Raw genomic sequence first — 26,663 nt, 5'->3', positions numbered from 1 at the left:
TTTCATGAAATATAAAGAAATTACATGATATAATAACTGGTCGTTTGCTAATCCCTTGTTCTCATTCTACTTTAATGATAAACAATATAATGAAAACATTATCCCACATAATAACTCAAGCTATACGCTAGAACTCAAGTTTCTTGGTTGCCTTTGCTATTATTCTGCTTTATTCTATTATGTTGTTCAGAAGTAGCTCATAAGAAGAGGAAAGCAAACTAAAGTGTTGTGCCTCTATCATAGGCCAGTAAATTTTTATGACAAGAGATAGATCTATGAAATTTCAAACCTAATGTGCAACACTTCCTAAACCTTGTTCGACCATATCCTTGCTCACATTGCCAACCACCAATTGCTCCTCCATCGACACTGTCCGTCACAGCCAATTGTTGCTTCGTCTCTCTGGTGATTCTCCAATTATGTGTGGCGAATCTTTTTTTTTATTTTGTTTGTTTAACATAAAAGGGCAATTCAGTCATTTGGTTACATTGTTTTCTAAATGTTAAGATCAATTTGGTTCTTAAAATGGATTTGGTCCCTGACAATAATTTGTCTCTCGAGGAGCTCTCTTTCTACAATTTTCTCAATGTTTTATTCCTACATAAATTACTTTAGAATTTACTATCTTGTGTGTGTTATTGTTTGTCCTTTCCATGTTAAGAATGTAAAGAAAAATTATTTTATCCTAACATTTATTATCTTGTACATATTACCCTATGTCCATGCATGAAAATACAATGTGAAATTCACAAGAACCATGGCTCACCACAAGCTCCCAAGTTTTTTCTTTAAATATAGAAACATGAGTTTTGCATGAAAGTGATTTGTATTGTTTATAGTTTATAAATAATATTGTTTTTTAATAAATTTTATACTATATAGAATTTTGTATAATTTAAATAAGAATAATTTCATACCCCATCTGTCCCAGAATTTAAGCTAAATCAAGTGGCTAATCTAATGTACATTTTTAAAGGTGTGCATATAGTTTATATCTCCTTTACATTATCAAAATAAGATTTAGATAAATTAAATTTTATTCTTGAATTTTTTGAATAATATTTAAATAATATCTAAATAATTTTTATTAAATTTGAAATTTTTTCTTTTTTACAAAATCTGAACAATTTAGATGAGATGAACATTGAGTGATCCCTGTTGTTAAAATCAACTTAACTAATTAGTATGAAAATAGACTGTTTATTATAGTTTTGAGGCCCAATAGATGTTGGGCCTTTAATTGATCTTCAAGCTTTTTCCTAGCTATGATATGATGGATGTTGGATCACAAGAGAAAGCCCAAACACAAAAAAAAAAGAACAAAATAGACACCCACGCGCTGAGAAAACACGTATCTTTTACATGCTCGACACGTCATCAGAAACCTCTGATTCAGACTTCTGAATTCTAACGATAAACTAGTCATTTTTCGATGGTAACGCCTCGCCGCTCTGAAAATGATTGAATGAGTGACTGTGACAGAGTCGAGTGCCACATCGGGCCGTTTCTTCACTCTGGACTCGAAAGATCTATATCCAAACTTCATCCATAAATCTGGCGAATAATCCGATCTAGAGGCCGTAAGTTCTTTCAGATCATGGCTGTAATTTCGAGCTGACGTTAAGGAAATGAATCTTTCCCTGTCCTCGGCGACTTCTTCCACCTTGTCTTCTTTGTCTTCATCATCGTCATCATCCTCATCTTCTACGTCGTGGTTCTCCGGAATTGTTCGAGGCCGTTCTGACGGATCACGCAGTGTCAAGATGGTGAATAACTCCACTGCTAGCACCAGTGATGTCGCCGGTCCCGTTGTCCGAAAGAATCAGTTCCGAGGGGTCTTATTCAAGTACGGTCCAAATCCTATTCAGGTACTTCTTTCATGCTTTGTTGATTTACAGTTTGAGAAGTGAGGATTGAGAGTTGAAACTTCGGATTTGACTTCAATTGGTGCACGATTTAGTCTCAGGCATTCTAAATGTAGCGTTTTGCTCATTTCAGTAGTCTTCTGGATCGCTTTTAGTATCATTGTTCACTTCCCTTGAAGTGTGCTTGAGCTTGAATCACTGTTGATTGTTAGCACCCACTTCTGCGTTGTCTTCAAAATCTCTCATTTCCCAGAGATTGAGACATTCTGCTGCACCAATTCCATTTTATGGTCGCTGCGTTGGGAGTAATGGAACAATCAGAGGACATTTGGGCATGTGGTCAGGTCTTGAGGCAACAAAAGCAACTTTATAGAAACATTAAGTATCCTATTGTCTACGAATGCATTTTAGTAATTTCATGGAAGAAATAGAAAGCAAAAAAACCATAAATGCAGGAAGCTTCATTTTTGGGTGCCGAACAATTGAATCTTTCGACTCAACAATACTTAACATTAGGCACCATTTATGATATGAATGTTTATATCATTTATACGGGAAGTGGAGTATTTTTTTTTTTTTTTTTTGCAAGATGAGAACGGTTGGATTAATTGTTAAGAGGTTCATACGTGCCTCATTGTCTAAAATTTTATTAGTTTGGTAATGAAGAAGGGCACCAGCAGAACTTTTCTATATATTCTTGCAATATGATGAATTTTTGCCTTTTTTCCTTGATGTTAAAACACGTTGCAGTAAAGCTGGGGGCTTTCAATGTGAACGTTTATTGCTCTTTATAATGAAGATATTACTGCTGTTCATTGTAACAGCAGTGGTGGTTTGCATTTCACATGTTTGTATGTTCTTTGCCGTGCACACTTGGACGTTCAATTTAAATAGTACTTATGAGTTTTTTCCCTCTGAATGTCAGTCTGTCTTTGAAAATAATTAATCTTAATTCTGGAAATGGCTTTATTGTTTGAACAACTTTAGAGGCTTCTTCAGAAAGTTGAGGCATGATTTTCTTCTAGTTGATCTTCCCTTGTGAACCATGCCTTTTCAGAACATAAAATGGTGACAGCTTTTTGGTGATTCCTTTTATTTACAGGTTGCATTTAAGACTGGTGACTACAAACAACAAGTTATTTTCATTGGTGGATTGACTGATGGTTTTCTTGCCACAGCGTATGTTGAATATTTTAAAATTTCAACCTATCAATAGGTTTTCTTATCTCTTAGGGTTGGTCTGTATGAGGATGAGTTTATATTGTCTGTGTCATTTGATTGATAACCTCTTTGAATCAAAACATCCCATGAACAAATTTGACTGCATGCAAATATGTGAACCAATGAAGCGTTTTCATGTGACATCCATTCATTATCTTCTTGCAGATATTTGGAACCTCTAGCAATTGCTCTAGACCGTGAGAAATGGTCTCTAGTTCAATTTCTCATGTCATCTTCATGTAGTGGATATGGCACCTCCAGCTTGCAACAAGTAAACTATTACTTAATCCTTATCTCTATTATAGCAGTAGTACTATAATATTCTACAAATAAATTACAGTGAAAATGTCATTCTCCTTTACATTATTTATCATAAGCAACATTTCCGGTCTTTGTCTTTGTACTTATATTCAATCATTGTGGTGAAAAATTAATTTAGCTTAAGCAAACCCCTCCCTAAAGTTGCTAACATTCAGGTCAAGGTATTCTTTTGACTCCAAAGTTTGTTGCCCTTGTCTTTCACTACTATATTCATTTTACATGAAAATATAGACTTGAGGTGTGTTGTATACGGAAAATGTTGGCTCTTTTTTGGTGGAGAAATTTTTTAAGGTCATTAAACAAAGACTGGTCAATATGTTTATTTTTTTTCTATTTTTTAATCAAATACTCAAAGTAATTTATTCTTCTGTTATTTTAATGCCTATGACCTCATGCAACATATATTCACATTTTATGTTTTTGTTAAATAAGGAAAATTGGGAAAAGTACCGTATGGCTAGGAAGGAAACTAAGAGAGCTGTGAGTGAAGCTCGTTCTAAAGCTTTTAAAGAATTTTATAAAAGTCTTGAGACAAACTGACAAAGGAAGGAGAACGAAACATTTATGAGATTGCTAAGAATAAGAAAATAAAATTAAAAGATCTAGAACAGATAAGGTATATAAAGGATGAAGAAGGAAGAATTTTAGTTACAGATGATGAAATTAAAAATAAATGGGAGACTTACTTTTTCAAACTTTTCAATGATAGAGAGGGTTTGTCTATAACTTGGAGGATTTAGTAACTTGTGAAGGAGAAAAAAATTTATCATTCTATCGAATAATATGTGATAAGGAGGTAAAGGAAGCTCTTAAGAAAATGGCAAATGGTAGAGCCAACAGACCTGATTGTATATCTATTAAAGTGTGGAAATGTTTAAGTGAAGAAGGGGTAAAATGGTTAATTAAGTTATTTAATGTGATTTTACGATCCAAGAAAATGCCTGACGAGTGGAGGAGAAGTACATTAATTCCTATTTATAAAAATAAATGGGATATTCAGAATTGTACTAACTATAGAGGGATTAAACTCATGAGCCACACAATGAAATTATGGGAGAAAGTAATTGAGCATAGGATGAGATTGGAAACAAGTATTTTTAACAATTAGTTTGGTTTTATGTCAGGTAAATCAACTACAGAGATGATTTATCCACTAAGGGGATTGATAGAAAAAGTATCGTTGTAAAGATAAAGATTTATATATGATTTTTATTAATTTGGAAAAAGCCTATGACCGTATACCAAGAAAAGTACTTTGGAAAGCTTTAGAAAAGAAGGGAGTATGGATTGCTTATACTAAAGTTATACAAGATATGTATGAGGGGATAAAAACTAGTGTAAGTTCGTCTGATGGTCAAACAAAGGACTTTCCTATAAAGATTGGATTACATCAGGGATTATCTTTAAGTTCTTATCTGTTTAACTTGGTCCTAAATGTTTTGACAAAATATATTCAAGGAGAAATTCTCATATGTATGCTTTTCGCGGATGATATAGTTCTTATAGTAGAGACAAGAGAAGAGATTAATTGTAAACTTGAGTTATGGAGGAGGACATTGGAGTCAAAAGGTTTTCGTCTAAGTAAAAGTAAGATAGGGAATATTTATATTGTAAATTTGGTAAAAGACTAGTCAACAGTAATTTGGAAGTGAAATTAGGAAATCAAATTATACCTCAAGTGGAAAAGTTTAGATATTTAGGAGCCATTATTCAAAATGATGGCGAAATTAATTGAGATATTTCACATAGGATTCAAGTTAGGTGGTTTAATTAGAGAAAAGCTAAAGAAGTTATTTGCGACTGTAAGGTGCCTAATAAACTTAAAGTTTTATTGTACTGCTATCAGATAGGCTATATTATGTAGTAGTGAATACTGGGCTCTAACAGGATTGCAAGAGCATAAAGTTGGAATAGCAGAGATGAGAATGTTATGATGGATGTGTGGACATGCATGTAAAGATAAAATTCAAAATGAGCATGATGTGAAAAAGTGAGGGTAGCACCTATTGAGCAAAAAAAAAAATGATAGAAAATCGTTTGAAATGGTTTGGGCATGTACAAAGAAGACTGTGAGAGGCACCAGCGAAAAGAGTGAAACGTATAATTTTAAGTCCTATTAAGAGAGGTAGAGGAGGATCTAAGAGAACACTCTTGAAAATTGTTGAACGCGATCTTTTAATTAATAATATTTGTAAAAGTTTAATCAATGATAGAGCACAATGGCGTCTTGCAATCCATATAGCCGATCCCACCCAGTGGGATAAAGGCTTGTTGTTGTTGTTGTTATTGTTGTTGTTAAATACATTTATCATCCGGGCAAAACTTGACTGTCCAAATAATTAAAATCTTAGATACATGATGGAAATTTTACTTAGAGTAGGTGATGCCTTGAAGAATCAAAGTGTTGCCCTATCGCCTGCATAAAGTTTGTCTATGTGGCATTTTTTTGGTTGTTAGTGGATTATTAAGCATTTCTAGCTTCAACTTGAGATCACTGTGATACACCAAGGATAGATGCTTATGGAAGCAAGATTTTTGCTATCATACATAGGTTGGTTGACTCTTGACTGTCTTATTCAAAGATATGAATAAATAGTAGAAACAATTGAGGTAATATCAATCTTGACATCTGAAATTTGGGCAATAAAATGGGTATAGGTAACTCAAACTTTTGGTTTCTTTCTTAGCTAGCCCAGTAACATGGCATGATCTCTGGCCTGTGTGGTTTGACCCATGGAAAGTTATGTCCTTCCACTCACCACAAGTGAAAAAAAGATATGAAATATAAAATCTATATGTTATCGTTATTTAACATTATTTATCCTTATTATTACTTGTTTTATTCAAGTACACAATATTTCATATCCACAAAATCACCTTGTTCTATTCTACTTTCTTTCCATTCCTTTCCATTTTGTTTTTTCGAACGACCTGTTAGTCTTTGATGAATGTGACCTGAGATGTTCTTACAGTATTTTGTCGTTCTTTATATTGGACTTTTATTGTTGTCAGCCATTTTGTATCTATATTCTCAATTTTTAATGTCTATTTTTAACAGTATTATATTGTGATTCTCTGGAGAGTTTAACTCGAGAGTGTGTTGCTTATATTTCCATCTTATTGATGAGATTGATGTGATGTTGCTTGAATTTTAAGATATCTGGTTGAATTCATCTTTAAGGATGCCAAGGAGCTGGATCAGCTGATAAATTATTTAATTAACAAAGAAGATTCTGAAGGTGTGATACTGCTTGGACATAGTACTGGCTGTCAGGTTATTTATTATTGCATTTAAATCCTGAGCCATACTTCAACTCTTTTGTGGCAACTATTATTTGGCGAGCAGGTGAAATGAACTTATGTCTAATTTGGACATGTTATTTAGGATATTGTGCATTATATGCGCACAAATGCTGCATGCTCCCGTGCAGTTCGTGCTGCCATCCTACAGGTACTTGCTCATTAATAATAAACACTTGCCCTGTAATTGGTTGGAGGGGTTTTTCTTTCTTTCTATTTTTCTGGGGGGAGGGGAGGGGCGAGGAGAGGGTGGGGATTTTGCTTCCCTGTGCTTGTGCTTGTTTGTTTTAAAAAAAAAAAAAAAGGAGAGGCTCTTCCCTCATGAATCGGGGGGATTTAGAGGGGGAGCATCCAATTTATGTATAATTTCTGAAACAACAACAACAACAAGCCTTTATCCCACTAGGTGGGGTCGGCTACATGGATTGCAAGACGCCATTGTGCTCTATCATTTATTAAGCTTTTAGAAATATTATTAATTAAGAGATCACGTTCAACAACTTCCAAGAGTGTTCTCTTAGGCCTTCCTCTACCTCTCTTAATCGGACTCAAAGTTATATGTTCCACTCTTCTCACTGGTGCCTCCCTTGGTCTTCTTTGTACATGCCCAAACCATCTCAACCGATTTTCTACCATTTTTTCCTCAATAGGTGCCACCCTCACTTTTTCACGTATGTGCTCATTTCGAATTTTATCTTTACGTGTATGTCCGCACATCCATCGTAACATTCTCATCTCTGCTACTCCAACTTTATGCTCTTGCTGTCCCGTTAGAGCCCAGCATTCACTACTATATAACATTGCCGGTCTGATAGCAGTACGATAAAACTTTCCTTTAAGTTTATTAGGCACCTTACGGTCACAAATAACTCCTTTAGCTTTTCTCCAATTAAACCACCCAGCTTGAATTCTATGTGAAATATCTCCACTGATTTTGCCATCATTTTGAATAATGGCTCCCAAATATCTAAACTTTTCCACTTGAGGTATAATTTGATCTCCCAATTTCACTTCCAAATTATTTTCAAATAGTCCTTTACCAAATTTACAGTATAAATATTCCGTCTTACTTCTACTCAGACGAAAACCTTTCGACTCCAATGTCCTCCTCCATAACTCAAGTTTGCAATTAACCTCTTCTCTTGTCTCTACTATAAGAACTATATCATCCGCAAAGAGCATACATTTCGGGATTTCCTCTTGAATATGTTCCGTTAAAACATTTAAAATCAAGTTGAACAAATAAGGACTCAGAGATGATCCCTGATGTAGTCCAATCTTTATAGGAAAATTCTTTGTTTGACTACTAGGCGTTCTTTTACTAGTTTTTACCCCCTCATACATATCTTGTATGGCTTTAATATAAGCAATCCGTACTCCCTTTTTTTCCAACGCTTTCCAAAGCACTTCTCTTGGTATACGGTCATAAGCTTTTTCCAAATCAATAAAAATCATTTTTAGATCTTTATCTTTACAACGATACTTTTCCATTAATCCCCTTAGTAGATAAATCGCCTCTGTAGTTGATCTACCTGGCATAAAACCAAATTGATTCTCAGAAATACTTGTCTCCAATCTCAACCTGTGCTCAATTACTTTCTCCCACAATTTCATTGTGTGGCTCATGAGTTTAATCCCTCTATAGTTAGTACAATTCTGAATATCTCCTTTATTTTTATAAATAGGAATTAATGTACTTCTCCTCTACTCATCAGGCATTTTCTTGGACCGTAAAATCACATTAAATAACTTAGTTAACCATCTCACCCCTTCTTCACCTAAACATTTCCACGCTTCGATAGATATACAATCAGGTCCGTTAGCTCTACCATTTGCCATTTTCTTAAGAGCTTCCTTTACCTCCTTATCACGTATTTTTCGATAGAATGACAAATTTTGTTCTCCTTCACCAGTTACTAAATCCTCCAAGTTACTAGATGAATCCTCTCCATCATTGAAAAGTTTAGAAAAATAAGTCTCCCATCTATTTTTAATTTCATCATCTGTAACTAAAATTCTTCCCTCTTCATCCTTAATACACCTTACCTGTTCTAGATCTCTTGATTTTCTTTCCCTACTCTTGGCAATCTTATAAATATTTTGCTCTCCTTCCTTCGTCTCAAGGTTCTTATAAAATTCTTCAAAAGCTTTGGAACGAGCTTCACCCACAGCTCTCTTAGTTTCCTTCTTAGCCATACGGTACCTCTCCCAATTTTCCTTATTGTTACACAAATGTATGGCTTTAAAACAGTTCTTCTTATACTTGATTTTGTCCTGTACACTATTATTCCACCACCAAGACTCCTTATCTCTCGGACCAGAACCTTTCGATTCTCCCAAAACTACTTTTGCAACCTCCCGTATCTTTTTAGCCATATCCTCCCATATGATGTTAGCACTTCCCTGAGAATCCCAAATTCCTTTATCCAAAAGATTTCGTTTGAAAATATCTTGCTTCTCACCTTTTAATTGCCACCACCTAATCCTTGGTGTTACTACTTGTCGACGTTTTTGGATTTTACTCATAATACACACATCAAGGACTAGGACCCTATGTTGTGTCGTTACAGCATCTCCAGGGATCACCTTACAATTTTTACAAAGTTTTCTATCTGTGTTCCTAACCAAAAGAAAATCAATCTGCGACCTTGAGGCTCCACTTTTGTAAGTGATGAGATGCTCATCTCTCTTCTTGAAACAAGTGTTGGCAATCTTAAAATCATACGCCAATGAGAAATCAAGAAGAGTTTGCCCTTCATTGTTTAGCTCTCCAAAACCAAAACCACCATGCACCCTCGCATACTGACCAGCTTCCCTCCCGACATGCGCATTAAAGTCTCCTCCAATAAAAATCTTTTCACTCTGTGGTATGTGTCGAATCAACCCCTCCAGATCCTCCCAAAATAATTCCTTAAGACTGGCTTCTGTCCCGACTTGCGGTGCATAAGCGCTAACAATATTAACAGTCTCACGTCCAATTATCATTTTTAAAGAAATAATTTTGTCTCCAATTCTGCTAACTTCTACAACGTTCTTCTTCCACTCCTTATCTATAATGATGCCTACTCCATTGCGTGCACTTACTTTTCCTGTATACCAAAGTTTAAAACCTTGAATATCCTTAGCTCCTTCTCCACGCCATTTTGTTTCTTGCAAGTAAAGGATATTGATTTTCCTTTGAATCATAACCCCTACAACCTCTACAGATTTACAATTTAATGTCCCAACATTCCAAGTACCAAATCTAATTTTGCTCTTATGGACTAACTTCTTTAGCCGCGTGCGTCCAGAATGACGCGGTAGCCCTTGCTCATTTAACACTACATCCGGGCGCCGATGCAGTGGCTCTAACTCACTTATCACTGTACTCGAGCCATGCAGCGCGTTACTTACGGGCAACGACCTAGCATTAACATTATAACGTCTATTGTCCATGTTCATGATAGATTCAACAAATTTTTACATTGGCTGTTGATGGCCTAACACAACCCTCCTCCTTTACCCGGGCTTGGGACCGGCTATAAACATAGGCGGAGTTGTATAATTTCTAAAACATGCTCACTTTTTTTCTTAATTCCACAAGTACCCTTAATGTCCCTATAAACCAGCTGTGTTCTCATATTGCAGCCCCTTCAATGATACGGAGAAGAACCTCTTTGTACTAGAAACACGTCCATTTTTAAGAAAAGAAAAAGAAGTGGGAGAGAGAGAGAGAGAACAAAAGAACTTAAACTTGGAAGGGTTATAATAGTCAATTTAGATATATTCTCCTCCCTTCCCCTTCCAAACCAAGCAATGAGACATTAAAATCCCTCCTGTGCTCTCTTCTCCAACCAAACCAAATAACAGGACCTCTGTCCAACCAAACATGCCCTTGTTGATCATTGTGCCGTGCAGTTCTAGCACTGAAACGATGATTGGTTCATTCCTACACCATGCATATTTCTCTTGCTAAAATTTGTTTGGAACTGTTGGTGAGCATTGGGTTTGTTCTTTCATCTCAGAGCAGTTTCCCTGGATGCATTTTACAGTTTTAATAGGGATAGGGAGGCCAGTATCCTGTGGCATTGAGCCAATTTTGTAGTTTCCTTGTGTGCATTGATGGAGTGGGATGCCTACATCTTCAAAGCCGTATATCCCCCTTCATTAATTAGATGGTTTCAATTTTTGGTGGTTTTTCCATGGTATGCTAGGGGAATGTCCATTTCTGATATGCGGAGAGATTGGTTTGGTTACCTTTGTTACTTTGAGGTATCTTGGCTCTTTTTTTTTTTTTTTTTTTAGCTTCTCAGAATTGGAGGACATCTCACCCTCCCTCTAGTTGTACTTTCTTTCTCTTTAATTAGTTCTTATTTTATTGGATAAAGAGTGTTATGTCTTGCAATTGCTTCTGTTCTCTCACTTAAACTATTTTGGTTATGCCAATAAAAATGACCAGGCTCCAGTTAGTGATCGGGAATATCAGGCTACGCTGCCCAAGACAGCTTCTATGATTGACTTAGCTGCTAGTATGATAAGAGAAGGGCGAGCTTCTGATTTAATGCCAAGAGAAGCAGATTCTTCTGCGCCAATAACTGCCTATAGGTGAGCTTGCTTAACATTAGTGTTGTAAGAACAGCACGTACTGAAATATGCGTTGACTGGAACTGACGCAGAATTGTTACTGAATTCCAATGTAGCATAATTCAAAATATTTGGACATTGATGTATGTTTGTCAATTATAAAAGCAGGTTGTTGCTTCTCAAGTAGTCTAAACATATGCAAATTTTGACGTAGAAATTCTCCTCTTTTATAACAAGCCCTTTTTTTCCATTGAAGTTTATAAATTATTTGATAGTTGAAACAAATTTACTTGTGTGAATTGATCCCTGCAAAGGATGCTTTTGGTTTTGAGAACAGGGAAAGGCAACCTCACCTCGTTTAAGATGGTGGTATGTGGGGCATTGGGATTATGGGATTGGCATTAAGAATTTTACCTGCTTAGGTTCTGATGGGCATGGTATTTTGGTGGAGCTATTGGGACGGGATCTTAGTTCTGTGATCCATGGTCACTCCTATTTTTGTTTTGTTGCTCCTTTCGCCCTCCTTCTTCGGCCTCCTCTACCTCTCCGTAGTTAGGCACTGAGTGGAAGCTATAGAAAAGGTTGTTGTCTTCTCATGCTATTGCTTCCGTTATAAAGAACCAATACTTTTGCAGGTATCACTCCCTTTGTTCATATAATGGTGATGACGATATGTTCAGTTCCGACTTTAGTGAGGATCAGTTGAAAATGAAACTTGGGCACATGTCTTGCACGCACTGCCAGGTAAGCATGTCTCTCTAGGTCTTTTTCTGGGTGCTTGGTTAGTGAGATCCCAAAACTATACATCCTTGAGTTAAAATTGAATCTTGCTGAAATTGAATTCTTTCAAAATGAAAGGGATACTGCTTTTGAAATTTTAGTTGATGGACTTGCATAGATAGCTACTATCAACTCATTAACAGCAGCTCTTTTTGTTGCCCTGAATGGAAATTAGGAAAGTATAAGTTGATGTTGGCATTTGTCATGAAAAGATGCCTTGAGTCATTAAAATGCATGTAAGTGAACTCAGTGCTAAGAAAATAAAGTTAATTGGTATTCTAATTTAAGGTAGAGAGGGAGGGGGATAATTAAGAATTACTTGGCAAAGGGGGAGGGTTGATATTTTTGAAATGCCATGGTGTTTTGCAGGTTATATTTTCGATGGCTGATGAATATGTGCCAGATTATGTCGATAAGAGAGCACTGGTTGAGCGGTAAATTATCTAATCCTGTCTAGTGACATGCACATAATCTTTGTTCATGCAATAACCATGGATCAGGGCGCTGTAATCTATCTCAAGCAGTATCTCCTGCGTCATAGAGGAATGAGTTATTAGGCACTCCCTCGGCTCCTATATATATATATATTATCTTGATTCTGGTGCTTGTAAATTTATAACTATTTTCTCGCTCATCATAAATTGAAACTTAAGGTAAAAAGAGAGAACAATATATATTTTTATGAAAATAAGAATTTTATTGGTATGTGAATAATTGTTAAAGGCCAGAGAAGTATATATAGAACCTGAGGAAGCATATTGACTATTGTTTGATATGTTGATTGGGTGCATTAAAAAAACATGCAGATTATGCAGAGCGTTGGGAGGGGCCGAAAAAGTAGAGATAGAACATGGGAATCATTCCCTCTCTAACAGAGTGGCAGAAGCTGTCCATGCTATCATTGACTTCATCAAAAGAGGCGGACCTAAAGGCTGGGATGATCCCTGGAATTAATCTCTGTTTTTTTATTACTCTTAATTTTATTCACCTGCCCTTCTTTATCGCTCTCGTTTTCTTTCCTCTATTCAACCATCATTTCATCTTTCATTTTTTTTCTCTCTCGGGATTTTTCTTTTTCTTCTACTTTTTGAGTTGCTGTGGCGCTTGTTATTTTTCAGCCTTTTATATTTTTTTCAAGTTAATACATGTTGATATATTTTCACAGTCTTTATGTAAGAACTACGTGGTGCGGAATTTAAACTCAATGTCACATTTCTTGTTACTCAAACTAGTTTTACAAAAGTCAAGAGATACTTAGGGAGATAGTTACATTTCCTTCCTATCACAGATTCACATTGCCATGAAAAGTAGTTTATTTGTCTCAAATTATAAAACAGTTTCAGAATATTAATGTTTTATTAAATAAGTTTATTTCAATATTATCATTTCTCTCTCTCTATTTAAATTCTACCCCTTTCTCTTTTAAATATATTAACTAAATAATATTTTTGAAAGTTTATATTGTTGTTGTTTAAAAAATAAGGTCGTTAAGGGTATTTAATAAGATTTATTGATATGTAAAATTTTGTTAAAAAATGTCTTATAATTTAAAATGAAGGGAGTAATTTAAAAGTTTTTATTTGAAAATAGATGAAAATCATTTTGATACTTAAATATTATTCCTTCTGGTCTTATTTGTAGGATACTTTTTAGAAATAATTTTTAATTTAAAATGTAGGATGTCTTGTAATAATTAAATTATTTTTTAAGTTTATGCTTTCTCGATTAGCGTGAAAATATTTAATATAGTTGTATTATGATTTAAAATTATGGGTATAAATGAAAGTTCATATTATTTTTTATTATATTAAGAAAAAATAACTGTTTTTATCATACATGAAATGATTAAAAGTGTTCTATAATAAAAATTAAAAAGAGTATTAAATGTGCAGATAATGGTGGGAGGAATGGAAAGAAAGTTAGATAAAGCTTAATGCTTGTGGATTGTGCAAGAAAAGGAAGATTGAAGGCGTAGAAAAAGGTGTATGGAATTTAAGTGTTGTTAACTGCCTATGAATACAATGGTTATGTTGACAAAAATGTATATCATGAACCAACAAGAGTCAGGCTTAACAAAAAGTGGTTAGTATCTTATAATATAGCAAATTAATATTCAAATTCTCATTAAAAAAGGTGCTTATGTTTAGTATTTGATCATGCCTTGAATGGGATTGCCTTTAATAGAAAGATACTTATAAGCAATTAAAAAAATATATACCATGAAAGAAACTTTCAGAAAAAATGGCAAAAACTTCATTAAGTTATTAACATTAATTAATACATCTAATTGTTTAAATGAGACATTTCATTTTTAAGTGGGTTACCTAATTTTCCCAAATAATTTATCTGGCTAAAGTGCACCTTTGATCCTTTAACGTATACTTTTAGTCCTTTAACTTTATACAAAATTTTATTTTAATTTCTTAATTTTATGAAATATATTTTTAGTCTTATAACCTTAATATTGAAAGGTTCATCAACCAAAAAAAAATTAACATTGAACTTTCAAATATTGAAAAAACATTCTCAAATATTAACATATTAAGTTTAATTTTTTAAAATAACAATGATTAGCTAAAAAAATAATCATTTAAAATTAATGATATTTGGGTTAAAGGACTAAGGATTGAAAAAATACTTTATAAAATTAAGAAATTAAATTAAAACATTATATAAAATTAAAGAATTAAATATACACTTTAGCCTAATTTATTTAGATTGCACAACTGATCATCCTCAATTATGACATTCTCATAATTTGTGAAATTAATTTGAACCTTTCTTTTTCTCACCAGTGTTAATGAAATCGCAGAGCACTAGTGGTGAATTTCAGATAAACTATTTTTGAAAAGTAATGTTTCAACGAAATTTCAATAATTGTGTATCTGTAATTTGAATGAGTAACTTAGTAGGGTTCTTAATTGTCAATTTCATAAATTTTTATTTTAGAGGAAGATTTATGAACTTAATCTTATATACTTAATATAGTTTTTATAAACAATCACTTCAAATATACAAGGCTAAATTTACAATTTTTTGTTTATTTGAAACTATATTTCATGCATCTTCCCTTTCATTTTCGTTTTGACTTGGTCTATGCTTGTATTTTTCATTCACCGCAAATCTGAACTTTTTAAATTAAATTTTAATGATATAGATTAATTTGTATCTTTAAAGAAGTGAAGATGAATGTAATGGAAATGTTTATCATATTATACTACTTGGCACTGCTATAATTTGTCATTATTATTGTTTAAAGTAAGGATCATTTATGCATTTAGTCAAACTGTTAATATTATTTGAAAGAGAATCTTTTTACAATTTAAATGTGTCATCTTTAAAAATATTTTTTTGTATAAATAACATTTTATCCTACTCCTAGAAAATTGGAAAAGGATAAAATTAAAATACAATAATTAACTATTCATATATTCATATAAAATAATTTATAGAAAGAACTATCAATTTATTTTTACAAGTGATATAGGGGATTAAAGTAAATTCTTGAAGAGGTCTAAACAATCACACAACTCACAAAGCATTGTGATTGTATTGTGTCCAACTATAGAAGTGGGTCTCTCCATTTCTTTTGATTTTTCTTTTCCCATCATTCATTAATTTTATCATTTAAAAAAATTATTTAATAAAATAATTTGAATGGTGGGGATGGGGGAAGTGGAGGAAAAGGAAGGGAAAAAAATGAAGAGACCCCTCTTCCGTCCAACTATGTACCTATTTGAATTTTAATTTATATCTGATAAAAATATATTTAAAAACTTTAACTATTTATTGAATTTGATAAAATTATATTTTAAATATTTTTATATTAAAAAATATGAAATATTTTTAATTAAATTTTACCCTTCAATAAAGTAATTAATTACTTTTTAAATAATCTTATCTTTTCATATTTACTCTTATTAAATATTTTATAATAAATATAAATTTATTATTAATAGGGACATTTTTAAAAAAATAATTACATTTTAAAAAATTAAAAATATTTTATATTTTTTAAAATTTAATTTTTTTAAAAATATTTTATATTTTTAAATGAAAAGAATATTTGTTTTGAATGTATTTTTAAATCTGCAATGTTGGCTCGTTGTGAATGTTGATTATTGGGATCTGTGACAGAAGCCTTGCATTTGATGGACAGCTGTAGGCAGAGGAATCAGCATAATAGCATAACCTTTGGTGGTCCCCACGTTATGATGCTGTAACTTGTCCTGGCCTGTCCTAATTCCTCAATGCATGCACGCTTTCACACTTGCGAGGGACTCTCGTGTATGATGACGTGTTTCCTCCGATTGCGCTGTACAAGGTTAAGCGTCCGTTTAAATTTCAGATGGATATAATATATTATAAAAATAATTAATTAAGTGATAGATTTTAATCATAATTAATTATATTATAATATAATGTATTTGGATATTATTTTTTTAAAATTAATTTTAATATAATTAAAGATATTTGAATAATTTAATTAGAATTAATTTTTAACTATATAAATTATTATATAATTTAATATTTAAGTACCAGATATCAATTTTTTGAAGATACAAAGTTTAACTTTTATTAAGAAAAAAAAAAGAAAAAGAAGAAAGTTTGATTTTATTTTTATTAAATTATGTGTTTTTTTTATAATTTTTTTTGGGCCTGTATTTGTAATTTCTCCCAACATTTTTGACAAACTTTTGGCCAGGAGAAAGCTTATGGAAAAACGTGCGTTTTGGCCTATAATCAATCTTTGATCATTTTCAATTGTTTGGATAAATAAGCAAAAAAAATTAATTTTAAATTCAAAACGCACGTTTTCTCTTTATCCAAACATACATTAACATCTATTCTGGTTTTACCGAAACAATCGCGCTCATTTATAAGGAGTTTTCACCAAATCATTCATTTGTTGTGACTATTATTTTTAGTGTGCGTTTGAATATTAAAAAATTTATAATTAAAATTAAAATTTAACTAAAGGTAAGAGAAAATTTTAAAATTGTAACATAATTTATATTTAAATAAATTTTTTTTCAAAGTTAAATGGATAAATTAAAATTTATTTAAATGATTTAATTCAAAATTTAATAGAGATGTATAATAATAAAAATAGATATAAATTTTTTTATATTTTGGTAATTAATTTAGTATTTTTACAAAAAATATGAAACATAAAATTACAATTTTTTTAAAAAATCGAATTAAAAAATATGAAATAAATTGATAAACTAAAAAAATTTCATTAGTATTTTTTTAAAATCGATTTCCGTTATTTGTGAACTTTTTTCCGGTAATAAAACAAAAGGGGGTGAATATATAATTAGTCCATTGCACGTGATTGGAAAAATTAATTCCGTAATTATTAATTAACACCCAATGGACAAAACAAAAAGTAATGAAAAACTAATGTATATCCAAAGATGATCAAGCACTAAGCTTCATTCAAAATTGAAAAGAAACGAAAAGTTTAAACTAAATTAAAAATAATAAACAAATAAAAATAGAGAGAGAGAACCAAAAAAAAAAATTAGACACCATTCATGGAAGGCCAAAAAATTCAGCCACGAAAATCAAGCAAATAAAAAATTAGTATCTCGTTTTCTTCTTTGTTCCCGGCCAAGCTTTTGATTTGTTTGAGAGGATTCGAGTTCCTTGCCTTCTATGAATTCATTGCAGCAACAAAGAGCTAATCCGACGAGTACATAAGTTCAACTCATCGTGACTTAATTCCTGAAGTTTGGTCCATTTAAAAATTTCATCATCGCCAATAGTGAATCAGATTGAACTATGCGTCACAAACAATGCTCACATGGCATTCTCATCAATATCACATAAGATTAACATGAAAACATATTTTTAAAAAAAAATTGAAATCACGAAAAGCAAATAAGAAGTATTTGAGACGGGTCATTCGAACAAGCCAAGGGAAAAAGGGCAGACTATGAAAGGAAGACGGGCATTCACCTAAACGCTAAACTTAAAAGCTTATTTGTATAACTCTAAAAGAAAAATATTTAAATTACATTTAAAATATACTTCTATTAAATCCAATAGATAGTTTAATTTTTCAAATGAACTTTTATCGAATGTAAATTGAAAACTAAATAAACACTTGTTTCACTTCTTCAGCATAGTTTCTTTGGAATGGCTGCAGAATTTTCTTTTCCATCCCTCCTCCAATTTGTTCATAATATTTGGAAATCTCAATCGAGTATTTGACTGCCACTGACCCACGTCATAGCGTGTCTGCTCCGTCGTTCATGGCTGCCGTTTTTTCCTGGGCTTGTTCGTGTTATTTAAGAGTCTAGACCCGTCTCTGCTTCTTTTTAATTTCATATTTCTTTTACTTTATGTGATTTTATTTTTTTAATCTTATGTGATGTTGACAAGGATGCCATGTAAGCATTCTTTGACATATAAGCAAGTTTCAATATGACTCACTAGCAACAGGGTGGAAACTTTTAGATGGACCAAGCTTTAGGGACTGAATCTTGTCAAGTTAAATTTGATGGATCAAAACATAATCAAATCAAAAGTTAAAAGATTAAATAAATATTTTTTTTAATCAATTAACTATCGAAATTAAAATTTGTTAATTTTAGAGGCAATAGCTTACTATTTTGAAATGTTGAAGGGAAACATTGTATAAAAAAAAGTTTAGAATCTCAAACATTCTTAGACCTATAATTGAAGGACAAATTTATCTTTTAACTTAAAAAATTGTTATCATTTTTATAAGTCACTTTATATAAAAATATGAATTATTAATTGTTTTCTTTTAATTTTATGCTACTATAATTTTCTATGAATAGAGTACAATATTATACATAAAAGAGGAAACATTTTTAAAGATAATGCATTTAAGAAGAGTAAATGAAAAAAAAAATCTTTTTTTCAGACAATATCAATACTTTAACTATAATAAAAAAATCAATGGATTTATGATAAGTTCCTCACACCTAAAAAAAAATAAAGAAGAAACAGTTGATGATACAATCAACAATCAAATTATAACTTAATTATTCTATCATTAAGATTTATCTAATCGAAATAACTATGAATTCCAAGTTGAAAAGAAGAAAATTTATTAAACAGTAATAAGATTTATCAAACTATCAGAAAGACTTTGATTTTTTTATTTTTCGTTTCTATCCACATAGTTTTTGTGATTCCCTACAACTTTTATTTTTATCTCACTTTCTATTTCCAAACCATTCTTTGAATTCTTCATCTTCCAACCAAATTTTTTATTCTTTCTAGAATTTTGATGAACTAGCTCTCACCAAATTAATATATGGAGAATGTGGAACCACATAACCCATTTTTTATTAATTTTTTATCCCCCTTTTTGCACTTTTTTGCAAAGAGGAAAAAAATTTGTTTTTTTATTAGTTATTAAGCATGAATACACACTTTTTATTGGAAACAAAATAGACATAGTAGTTATCTAAGGAGATTCTATACATAATAAGATATTACGATTGCCTTAGGCGAGTCACATATTATATGCTTATCGATTGTTTTATTATTTGGTTTTTTATTTATTTGAGTTTTGAAATTGAATTTTTGTTTTCATTTCATATCATGGTTCAAATGTTGAAAATCAATTAGGTTTTACTAATATTTTTAAAAGAGGAAAAAGTTTTCATAGAACCTGTGGATCATCTATTAATTATTTAATTAATTTATGATAGACCAATTTGTTAGATGAGAGAATTTCGTAAACTTTTTTAAAGTTCAACTTTTTAGATTCAATGATACTTTATTTGTATAGTTATAGTTAGTCTCACCTAAGGGGATAATACTTTTTCTTATTGTTGCTATTTTATTGGTTCCCCTTTTCATGTGAGACTGATGCAAATTTCATAACAATTTCTTCATCATGAAACTGAACATGTTATAATAAGTGAAATAGTAAAGCAACAACAAATACTTAACCTTAAAAATGAGTAATTAAGTGATGATTATGTGAGTGTTGGGTGTGGAAACGCTTCTCATAAATGGCGCACCGCTGAGGTGGGTGAGTTAGTGTGGTTTGAATCATCTTCACGCCATGAATTAAATGCCTCTTTCATGGGTTTGGTGGTTTGGTTTCCGCTTGAAATAAATACCACCTCAACTCAATAACCAACCTATACTTCTTCTTCTTTTTCTGTTTTTTTAATTTTGATATGCTTAATTATTACTCCTTGATAAAAAAATATTACTTCTATCTTAAATTATAAAATATTTTTAAAAAAAATTTGACGTATCAAAATATAAGACATTTAAAAAAAAGTAAGGTTTCATTAACAATATTTTTCTAATATTATCATTCTCATTATATTTTGTTTTATATTGCTCATAAATATTTTTCTATTAGAGATAATCTTATTTGAAGCACGGTTATGTACTAAATATGGTATCACTTATAGCAGGGATTTGAATTTTGGTTCTCCACGTTTTGATGAACTAGCCCCTTCTACTTTGCTGTTTTCATTATATTCTCTCAGTTTAATATTATTTCACAAATGTAGTATTAAATAAAGGCCATTTTTGAAAATTTATTTTTTTTTTTGAAAAAATGAAGTTGTAAGTGTTTTATAAATTGTGACGGAGAGAGTATAAGACATTTTTAATTAAATTATATCCCAGCTCAATGAGTTAATTATATATCTTTAAATTGATACCATCTTTTTATATTTGCTATTATTTAATTGGGGGTCATATTTAAAAGTGAATGATTAAGTGATTTATTTAATAAAAATATTTTTGGAAAAATTTCCTTAATTACACATTGAAAAATTAGAAGAGCAAAACCTATACTTAATTTTATCCAATCAAATTATAATATATGTGAACTTTAATGTATTGATAATATTAATAATAAGAGTTTGTTATAAAAATAAATAATATATAAAAGATCCATATCTTGATTTAATTAACAAAAAGCACCTTAATTAAGCACCATGGTAAGTATATAAGTTTTTCCCAAACTAAAAATACCTCATCTTTTTAATATATAACCTCATGTGGAAGGAGTAATAAAGTTATAAACTTTGTATTATTTAATTATATTGTAATGAGTTGGATGCAATTCTACCATACATACAGAAGTGTCCAATGGTTGATTTTGGTATTTTTAGTCAAAGATTTTATTATAAAAAAAAAATGTTGTGCGTGTTATGGATCGCAGCGTTTGTTTGGCAGTGTTGTCAATGGCTAATGATGATTTTGGTATGATCTCATCATTGAAATAAGCATTCAAAGTAATTTAATTTTGTGGCTCGACCATATAAGAATGAATACACATACCACAACAGAGTTCCACCATTATTCCCAACTGTAGCTTTTTTTATTAAAAAAATCTTTTAAGTATTAAGTGATTAACACATTTATTATTAGAGTTCACAGCAAGGCTATATCATTGAATGAAAAGCTATACCGATGTGTGTATTCTTAAAGAAAGGAAGAGACTGATGAAAAAGTGAAAGTTAAACAATGGGTATAGAAAATTATCTTTAAATTTTAAATTAAGTATAGCATCATAAACTCTAAACTTATTTATTATATAAATTAATTTTTTAATTTAAAAAATGATACAATATAATCTTTATCGTTAACAAGAGTTAATTTTAAGTATTAGATGATTAAAAAAGACCAATTTTTTTTTAAGTCCTTTATGTAATTTTTTTGGTTTTTGTATGTAATTTTTGAGTTTTTCTTGTAACTTTTTTGTTATCTTTTATAATTTTTCAAATATTTTTTTATTATTTTCTAGTCACTTAATTGTCAAAATTAAATTTTATTAATGACAAGAATTATATCATACCATCTTCAAAAGTTAAAGAAATAATTTATATAATAAATAAATTTAGAGTTTATGATGTTATTTATTTTAAAATTTAGGAGATAACTTATCCACTTATCCTTAAACAATTGACCTTTATGATAATATCTATATCTTAAATTTTGGGTAATTAATTACATTCTTTACTTTTTTTTCCAGTAAAGCATCAATTTGTTTTCAAGTATAATCCTTTAACAATATCATAAAAACATAAAATCGTGAAAGAGACGTGCAGGTTAGGTCTGCATTGAGTGAGAGCAATCTAGTCCGTGTGTGCGAAGTTAAATATTAGAAAAGTTTCGAAAAACTAAAATGAATATATTGTTTGTACTTTGCAAAACATAATAACAACATAAAATTCAGGAAAAAATTATCTAAAAATCATGTGGAGTAAACATATTTATAAATAAGTTTTGTAAAATTTAAAAATTATAACTAAATCTTTTATAACATGAGTGTAATTTAAAATTAGACTGCAAAGATAATAATACTCATATTAAATATACATTATATAAATCAAATAATTAATTTATAACTATTTCATCAATAATTTATATTTATAATTTTTATTTTTTATAACTGTAATTTTACATATTCAATAATTAAACAATCATGTGTTATTGATAAAATTTAACATTAATTGTTTACACTTTATAATTATTTTATTAATAATTTATAATTATAACTTTAATTTTTTTATAATTGTAGCTTCACATATTCAGTAGTTAAATTGATCAATTTAAACATATCCAGTAGTTAAATTGATCAATGTAACTATTAGATATGTAAAGTTACAATTATAAAAAGTTAAAATTATATTTATAAATTATTGATGAAATAGTTATAAATTATTTAATTGATATAATTTATATATATTTAACAGGAATATTATTATCTTTTTATCGTAATTATAAATTTCACTTAGGTCCCTAGTTTTAATTTTTAAATTTTATAAAACTTATTGATAAATAAATTTATTTCACAAGACTTGTATATAATTTTTTTTAATTTAATATACATGTGTGTATTTAGGACCCATTGAACTTGTGTCCATTTTTTGTTGTTTTACGAATAGTTTGTGAACTATTAAACGTCTAGGTCATTTGGTACAGGGTCGTCCTAACTTAACAAGTGGTCTCGAATTGAAACCCTAAAAATGTAGCCAGTATGATAAATCTCCCAAGGGAGATGTGGTAGAGGCTTTTCCCAATATGAGCTAACTTAATCTCAATCTAGATTAGTTTAGTCCCATGTTCATGAGTTTGGATATTGAAAGCTATCATGCAAATACATACATACTGTGAATGGAAGATTTGAGAACTGCTAAATAATAAAATTGACAGTATGTAGTCCTGTTGGGCTTTTATTTTCAATAGAATTTAAAAAAAATAATAAAATTGACCAATTTGAAATTTCACCCTTTCCTGAAAAGTTTAGCTTTCTCATTTTACTTACCCCAACCAAGAAACCCTAAACCTTTCAACTAAAATTCAAACATGCACATCATTTTCAAGTATTTTATTTTGAGGCAAAACATCAAAATAAAAAAACATATATATTATCTAAATTTAATTATAAGATAAAATAAAAACTATAAGTCTTAACAATAAAAAATATTTAAATCTATAAGATAATAAATAGATGACTAAATCTAAATGTACATTTTCATCTAAATCAAAAGACAAACATATGTTTTTTTTGAGAAAAAAAGACAAACATATGTTAAATTATGCATTTTATCCCAATTTTAATGAGCTGCTGACAACTCGAGATTAGACTTTTTATGAAAGGAGAAAAAAAAGAGAGGAAAGCAAATAAAAGCAAAGGTTGTAATCGAATCACCGACATATAGATCTGATCTCCATTCTTGGGCATGGGTTTGAAGTTCAATCATGCAGGACTCTCCTGCTTCCCCAGATCTTCTTCACATTCAAAGACCTTACCCTTTTGACATCGACCCTATTTCCATGGCGAATGCTTCTGCAACTACAATCGTCACCGTCTTGTAAATATCTCATTATCAACTTCTTCTTCTTGTTACCTTCGCTTGTCCCCATTGCAGCATTGTGTTTGTTTCTCGAGAAAATCGGCATTTTTTCTTCCGTCTGTGTTTTCTTTTTTAAAAATTTGTTGTCGTCAAAAGGTACCGATTTTTTCGTGTTGACTGTTGTTGGGGATTGGTTTTGTTTGTTCGTTGAGGTCCTCCATCGGCGGCGGCGGCGGTTCTTGAACCCTCCTCCGATGGGGGTTGTTACGCCGTCGACGAATCAACGGCCATCTTGGTTCAGTCCAATATGGCATTGGCCTTCGGGCTTGCTTCTGACGGCTTTGGTTTTGATTGGTATGGTCACTGTTTGGAGAATGGATGGCTCCATTGTTAGAAACTACATTGAAGCTCGAAGATTTCCTCGTTATGATATTCCTTCATCATCTAATCTCTCCCAAGCCGTTCAAAACTCGACCTTTTCTTCCCTGTTTATCCCACCTAGTTCGAGCCAAAACCATACAAATTCAACTTTGTTTGTTCCCGATGAACCAGTTCCTTCCGAGAATTCCACTTTGGTGTCTGAAATAATTGATAAGAACCCAATTCAGAACCTGGTTGAGAAAAGCCCTGGTTGGATTTTTTCTGAATTAGAACCCAACTTGACTTCAAGTCTTCTAGCTCGATGGCTAGCTCCAGGAGGACATCCTTGCAGAGATTCTTACACTACACAAATTGCTATCCCTGGTTTGGATAACACGAAAGAGATAGAGCTTCCAGCTGGTGAAGTTCATGAATTTACTTTCCAAGCATTGGATGAGTCTGGAAATCCTCGTTGCTTAGGTGGGGATTACTTTGAAACTGATCTTTCAGGAGAACTGTGGAAATCTCGGCCAGTGGGGAGAGATTTCGGCAACGGGACTTACTCCATTTCGCTTCAAGTTCATCCAGATTTCGAAGGTCTGTACAATCTCACCATCATTCTACTTTACAGACACTTCGAAGGTCTCAAATTCACTCCATGGAAATTTGTATATGATCGAATGCTCCGAAACATCCCAGTCAGGTTCATCAGAAGCAGTGTTGATTTACCAGAATTGCAGACTTGTAGAGCTTCTGACTTTACCAGGGATGTGTGGTCTGGAAGATGGACCAGGCTTGGAAAAAACGATGATTGTGAAATCAGTGATGATGGTAGATTTCGATGCTTAGCTCCAGAATTCCCTTGTAAATCTCCCTGGTGTGATGGTTCTTTGGGGAATCTGGAGAGTAATGGATGGGTGTATTCCACTCACTGTTCATTTAAACTGTTCTCAGCTGATTCTGCTTGGAATTGCTTGAAGAATCGGTGGATCTTCTTCTGGGGTGATTCAAATCATGTGGACACGATACGTAACATGCTAAATTTCATCTTAGATTTGCCTGAAGTACATACTGTACCCAGAAGATTTGACATGAACTTCTCAAACCCCAAAGACCTATCTCAGACAGTTCGGATCACAAGCATCTTTAACGGTCATTGGAATGAAACAAAGAACTATGAAGGCCTGAATTCTCTGATAAACAAAGGGTTTCAAGACCTGCTCAAGAAATACTTCTTAGAACCCACAATTCCAGACACCATGATCATCAACTCTGGCCTGCATGACGGTGTTCACTGGACTAGCATCAGATCATTCTCAAAAGGAGCACAGTATGCAGCATCATTCTGGGAACAAGTGATGAACTCAGTGAAACAAAGAGGGTTGGCTAGGCCAAGAGTGTTTTACAGAAGCACAGTGGCTACAGGTGGGTATGCAAGATCACTGGCCTATAATCCAAGCAAGATGGAGGTGTTCAATGGCATATTGTTGGAGAAGTTGAAGCAATCTGGGGTGATTTCTGGGGTGATTGATAACTTTGACATGACATATCCATGGCATTTTGATAATCGCTGCAATGATGGAGTTCATTATGGAAGAGCTCCTTTGAAGATGAAATGGCGAGATGGCCAAATTGGGCATCAATATTTTGTGGATCTCATGTTAGCTCATGTTCTACTCAATGCAATCTGTGCAACATAGGCCATACACGTTCATAGCATATACTGTATTATTATTTTTTTCAATCACATTATAGGGGTTGAACATTGAATCTTATTCTTACCATCAGAGTTATCTCAGGTGGCCTGTATTGTATTCTTTACCTGCATAGCACGGTTAGTTTTTTTTTTTTTTTTTTGTTGTTGTTGTATAAGGTTAGGTTTTAGCATACTTCTTGTCCATGTATGTGTCAGAAATATATAAATTCTAGAAAATCTTTCTACTTGTTGATTAATTTATCAAGTAGCAGGATAGCAGAAACAGAACGTTCTTTTTGGTTAGAAGAGGATTACAAAAAAAAATAGGATAAATAAAATAATCTTGTCTTTATTAAAGAGGACAGGAAAAAAAAAATAAAATGAGCAATGATATCTTGTTTTGCAGTCCTGGGTTGCTGATGAGCTCCTTTTGAAACGCCTAGGGCCAAATGAATAAACTGCCATTCAATGCATAACAGATGAGGGAAACTAACTTGTCAGTGATATTTCCTGGCACTATAATTAATACTTTTTAAGCTATAACCTTGATTCTTTAATGTCACAGATCATAACTTTTCTATAATTTTTTAATTCTTTTGATTTGAACTAATAAAGTTATGAGTTGTTTAGTATTAAAATCTGAATCAATTTAATTTGTTGAACTAATAAACTGTTATGTAAGTGTTTTCACGGATTCAATAAAATATTTTATTTATAACCTGTTTGATCACTAACAATTAT

At 31.6% G+C, this 26,663-nt stretch overlaps 2 protein-coding genes across 3 annotated transcripts; both read left to right on the top strand.

Moving 5' to 3' along the window:
• The first annotated feature begins 1,422 nt into the window (after positions 1-1,422).
• On the top strand, positions 1,423-13,278 carry LOC129292907 (UPF0613 protein PB24D3.06c). Of its 2 annotated transcripts, XM_054930608.1 has the most exons (10): positions 1,728-1,868; positions 1,999-2,209; positions 2,968-3,044; positions 3,252-3,357; positions 6,589-6,681; positions 6,793-6,858; positions 11,146-11,291; positions 11,906-12,014; positions 12,420-12,484; positions 12,857-13,278. In XM_054930608.1, the coding sequence occupies exons 2-10, from the start codon at positions 2,153-2,155 to the stop codon at positions 13,002-13,004; spliced, it is 867 nt and encodes a 288-aa protein (XP_054786583.1). In that variant the 5' UTR covers positions 1,728-1,868; positions 1,999-2,152; the 3' UTR covers positions 13,005-13,278. The 2 variants fall into 2 exon arrangements, with proteins under 2 accessions (XP_054786582.1, XP_054786583.1); XM_054930607.1 differs by lacking the exon at positions 1,999-2,209 and having other exon boundaries at positions 1,423-1,868.
• Positions 13,279-23,710: 10,432 nt separating this feature from the next.
• Positions 23,711-26,167, top strand: LOC129292547 (uncharacterized). Its single transcript, XM_054930109.1, has one exon. It carries the CDS (start codon positions 23,854-23,856, stop codon positions 25,924-25,926), a length of 2,073 nt encoding a protein of 690 aa, XP_054786084.1. The 5' UTR covers positions 23,711-23,853; the 3' UTR covers positions 25,927-26,167.
• The last annotated feature ends 496 nt before the right edge of the window (positions 26,168-26,663 follow it).

The sequence above is a fragment of the Prosopis cineraria genome, unplaced genomic scaffold, assembly GCF_029017545.1.
Source record: "Prosopis cineraria cultivar Desert tree isolate PC_DT_omini unplaced genomic scaffold, ASM2901754v1 PC14, whole genome shotgun sequence".
In the NCBI taxonomy this organism is placed as follows: Eukaryota; Viridiplantae; Streptophyta; class Magnoliopsida; order Fabales; family Fabaceae; genus Prosopis; species Prosopis cineraria.
The sequence above is the reverse complement of the archived record's forward strand: the minus strand, read 5'-3'. Positions and strand labels throughout refer to the sequence as shown.